We start from the raw sequence: 4,708 nt of genomic DNA, 5'->3' as shown, positions 1-4,708 counted from the left end.
TGGGTTGTTTTAGCTTGCCTATTTAAAGCCCATTTTGTCACCCATTTCAACACATTTCTTTTTTCACTCTCTCACTACAATAGTTTCTTTTTCTAAAAAGCTTAATGTTTTTAAGGCCTTCTCACCTCCGAGCGGGAAATTAGTACCCGGAGACGAACGCCGAAGATTGTAATATGAGCGTTCTAGAGGATGCCAGCACTTGTAACGGTCAAGTCTTCGTTTGTAAACGGTAGACGCCTTCCTTATTTTAATAATATAAATTTGTTACTTTAAGTTACTTTCATCTTGCATACTTGTCTATCTGCTATAATTGTTCATTATATGTTGGATATTTTATCTGAAACTTATACTGTTGTTATGCTAAAACCTTGTCGAGTTTAGAAGTCTAATTTACGGACCACCCTTTCCGATTACCCACGTGGCTATAACCGAATTGATCAATCCTAGGATACAATGTAAATAGTTATCTGTGCGTAACATCACAATAGAGTTTAGTACCTACGTATAGATAGTCAACTGTTTGTCAGTGAATAGCTGCCCACTTAGGTTGTGACTAGAGTAAGTAACATAGCGTTCAGTGAACATAGATTTACTCAAAAGCATGGATCCAGAGTTGAGTAATTGATCGCAAAGGGGAGACCTTTAACCTAGTTAGCAGTAGTTTAGGATATCTGAGATTGCAGATTTGTTAACGTCAAGGCATAACTAGGTATTAAGTGGAAATTGTGATAACAGTTAAACAACTAGGATTAAGAAAAGTTGAGACCTTCCTTAGGGTATACCACTTTATTAATGTACCTAGGATTCCATCCACAAGGTCGTTTAAAACCAGTTAAGGTTAACATTGAGAGTGGCTATAATGTCCTGGCCAGAATCTTCAAAGCCTAAATTTTCAGTGACAAATTGATTAGGTTAACCCAATTGATTGAGGTTTAGTGTTCATTCTAAGAAGTTAAACTCTATTAACAATTCACCATCAGTATTAAATATCGCTTACCCATCCCTTTATCCTATAAAAGTTTATTACCTTACTTAGAATATACTACGTATGTATCACCACTTGTCATTGGGGTTGACTTTAGACGAACTTTGATCACACATTACCGATAAACGTACAAAAATACGAACCTGAGTTATACTTACCGCTTACTCGTTATAGGAAGACAAGTATGTGAAATATATCTAGGAAACCCAGCTCTATATAAATAATAAAACCACCGCTTCCCTCTGATAAATCAGACTGACGATTTGCGACATAACAACACCACATAAACAAAACCGTCCGTCTTATATCACTAGGGCTACTATTTGCCCCCAAAACGACATCCGCAAAAGACCTCCCACCTTCCCTTGCATTCTCGTTGAAACAGGATTTAGTCTTTGCTATTTATATGAACGGTATAGAGGAGAATGAAAATGTTGCGGTCAAGTAAGTTGTTTAGGTGTTGTTATGCCGTTTGGTCTGGTTCGTGTTTTGTCTAGAGGTTATGCGGTTGTTTTTCTTCAAGCTTCGGTTTGTAGCTTGTTTTGTAATTTTTTATTTTTTTTGGGCTAGTTTAGTTGCCTTTTGTGCCCACGTTGATGGTGTTGTGTGTGCTCGGTGGGACTTTTTAGCGTTTTTCTTTTGGTTCTAAATTCATTAAAATCCAAAATGTTTAAAAAATGGAAATCGAACTACGTGGCTTCAACAAGGGCCGTTTCCTAAACCGACGTTACTCAATATCGTTAGAAATATCACAGATCCCACCGACCCTCATTTAATCCAAATAGTCCATTTCACCCCTCATTAAACCTATTTATACCCTTTCACTCCATCACTATTTTCTTGCCAATTTCTCATCAATCTCTTCAAAACCCTAACTCCGATCACCACCATGTCTCTGAACGTCGAGAAAACTTCCTCCGGCCGTGAATACAAGGTCAAGGACATGTCCCTAGCCGACTTCGGCCGGCTTGAACTCGAGTTAGCCGAAGTCGAAATGCCCGGTTTAATGTCGTGCAAAGCCGAATTCGGTCCATCACAACCGTTCAAAGGCGCACGTATTACCGGTTCACTCCACATGACAATTCAAACAGGCGTGTTGATCGAAACGTTAACCGCATTAGGCGCTGAAGTGAGATGGTGTTCATGCAACATTTTTTCGACTCAGGATCACGCTGCAGCTGCGATCGCACGTGATTCGGCAGCCGTTTTCGCATGGAAAGGGGAAACGTTGCAGGAGTATTGGTGGTGTACGGAACGAGCACTTGACTGGGGACCAGATGGTGGACCTGATTTGATTGTTGATGATGGTGGTGATGCAACGTTGTTGATTCATGAAGGTGTGAAAGCTGAAGAGGAGTTTGCGAAATCGGGGAAATTGCCTGATCCGAATTCGACGGATAATGCAGAGTTTCAAATTGTGTTGTCGATTATTAAGGAAGGGTTACAGAGTGATCCGAAAAAGTATCATAAGATGAAAGATAGATTAGTTGGTGTGTCTGAAGAGACTACTACTGGTGTTAAGAGGTTGTATCAAATGCAACTTAATGGTACCTTGTTGTTCCCTGCCATTAATGTCAATGATTCCGTTACAAAAAGCAAGGTATACTCAAACTCTATCTATAATTAGTTGTTGATTTGTAATGGTTGATTGGCACTGATTGATTGAGTTGATAATTGTTAGGATAGGAGGTTTGCATTTCAACCAACTTTGTTATATTAGACTGTATGTTGTGTTCAGTTGAATCATACTGCAAGCTCATTAGCAGTAAAAGTAATCTTACCAAAACCATAGATCTGTTAATAAATTCTTTAGTTAACAATTATAGCATGATAGTGATAGGGATCTAACATTGTGAACCAATTGAGACAAAAAGAGTGGATATAGAAATGTATATAAAAGATAATAATGTGTCGGTCGAAACTATGCTACATATGTATATGGATCTTATTAATGTTGTATGAAGAACTAAGGGTAAGATTCTGCTTATCTTTAATCAAGTCCATTGTTATTATGTTGTTATTGGTAATTTATTTTTAGGATTTTTGCTAATGACGGCTCTTAAGGCGTCTTTAACGTACATGAATTATTGTACATTTAAATAACTGCAATCAAAAAGTCTATCTCAATCTCGACCGCTATGTACAATATAATTATGCACGTTAACCACAACCATAAGGTGCGTTGTTGGCAAAATCCTTATTTCCATGTTATTTTAGCTCAAGATGCATACACCAGAATGGTATTCATATCTAGCAATATAATGATTTTGTTATGATCACGCAGTTTGACAACTTGTATGGTTGCCGCCACTCACTCCCTGATGGACTAATGAGAGCCACCGATATTATGATTGCCGGAAAGGTTGCAGTAATCTGCGGTTACGGAGACGTAGGAAAGGGTTGTGCTGCGGCCATGAAACAAGCTGGTGCTCGTGTCATCGTTACCGAAATCGACCCCATTTGTGCACTTCAGGCTCTCATGGAAGGTCTCCAGGTCCTAACCCTAGAAGACGTCCTATCAGAAGCCGATATCTTCGTCACCACAACCGGTAACAAAGACATCATCATGGTTGACCACATGAAGAAAATGAAAAACAATGCGATCGTATGCAACATTGGACATTTCGACAATGAAATCGATATGCTTGGTTTAGAGACGTACCCTGGTGTTAAAAGAATCACCATTAAGCCCCAAACCGATAGGTGGGTGTTTCCCGAAACCAAGAGTGGTGTTATTGTGTTAGCCGAGGGTCGACTTATGAACTTGGGTTGTGCTACGGGTCATCCTAGTTTTGTGATGTCGTGCTCGTTTACTAACCAAGTGATAGCACAACTCGAGCTTTGGAACGAAAAGTCGACCGGGAAGTATAAAAAGGAAGTGTATGTGTTGCCTAAACATTTGGATGAAAAAGTGGCTGCACTTCATCTTGGTAAGCTTGGAGCCAAGCTGACTAAGCTGACCAAGGACCAGGCTGACTACATTAGTGTGCCAGTCGAGGGTCCATACAAGCCTGCTCCGTATAGGTACTGATCAGCGTATAACAAGAAAGGTGCATGTTTTGATTACTGTGGTGGTTGGGATAAGTGGTTGGAGAGAATTGATTGGTTTCTCCAAAGACCATTAAATAAGGTGGAGTTTGAAGGTTTAATTTTGCTGGCTTTGTTTTGGTTTCTATTTAAAATGGGAAAATTTTACTTTTACTCATGTTTAATAAAGAGTACTTGAGTTCATCAAATTTCTTTGTATCAGTTTTTTTTTTTTTTTTTTATTAAGATGAGAATATGACCTACTCTGCGAGCCGAATAATCCTAACCCGCGGGTGAATTTCCGTGGCTACATAGAACCCGAGTTGATCAAAATATTTGTTATACTATTAGATCTCGATTAAATAAATATACATGAAATAAAAAAAATTCAAACGAGGGCTGTTGATAAACTTGATATTTAATTGTATTCATTCATTGATAGATAAAATTGGGTTACCAAACTTGGCCACTAGATAGGGTAGTTGGACAAACGTGTATCTAGTTTCTGAGTTGTGATCATATAAATATCAGCACCATAACTAAAGGGTTGTTTGACTAATCTTACTTCTATAGATTATATAGCTTATTAGATTCTTGAAAATTGAAGAAAATGGTCTAAACTTACTTTTAAACGGCTATTAAGCCCAAACTTACTTTTAAACGGCTATCAAGCCCATAAGAACCTGTTAGGAATTT

General features: G+C 38.4%; 1 protein-coding gene across 1 annotated transcript; it reads left to right on the top strand.

The window, feature by feature from the left end:
• The first annotated feature begins 1,840 nt into the window (after positions 1-1,840).
• LOC139886541 (adenosylhomocysteinase) lies at positions 1,841-4,190 on the top strand. The gene is made up of 2 exons (XM_071870379.1): positions 1,841-2,585; positions 3,270-4,190. Exons 1-2 carry the CDS (start codon positions 1,875-1,877, stop codon positions 4,014-4,016), a joined length of 1,458 nt encoding a protein of 485 aa, XP_071726480.1. The 5' UTR covers positions 1,841-1,874; the 3' UTR covers positions 4,017-4,190.
• Positions 4,191-4,708: the final 518 nt, after the last annotated feature.

Source organism: Rutidosis leptorrhynchoides, chromosome 1 (genome assembly GCF_046630445.1).
Source record: "Rutidosis leptorrhynchoides isolate AG116_Rl617_1_P2 chromosome 1, CSIRO_AGI_Rlap_v1, whole genome shotgun sequence".
Taxonomy (NCBI): domain Eukaryota; kingdom Viridiplantae; phylum Streptophyta; class Magnoliopsida; order Asterales; family Asteraceae; genus Rutidosis; species Rutidosis leptorrhynchoides.
The sequence above is the reverse complement of the archived record's forward strand: the minus strand, read 5'-3'. Positions and strand labels throughout refer to the sequence as shown.

Bases quoted from the DNA above. Each gene is read 5' to 3' on its own strand.
- LOC139886541 (XM_071870379.1), top strand. From the start codon at position 1,875: ATGTCTCTGAACGTCGAGAAAACTTCCTCCGGCCGTGAATACAAGGTC. The intron at 2,586-3,269 runs GTATACTCAAAC...ATGATCACGCAG, and splicing joins ATTCCGTTACAAAAAGCAAG to TTTGACAACTTGTATGGTTG.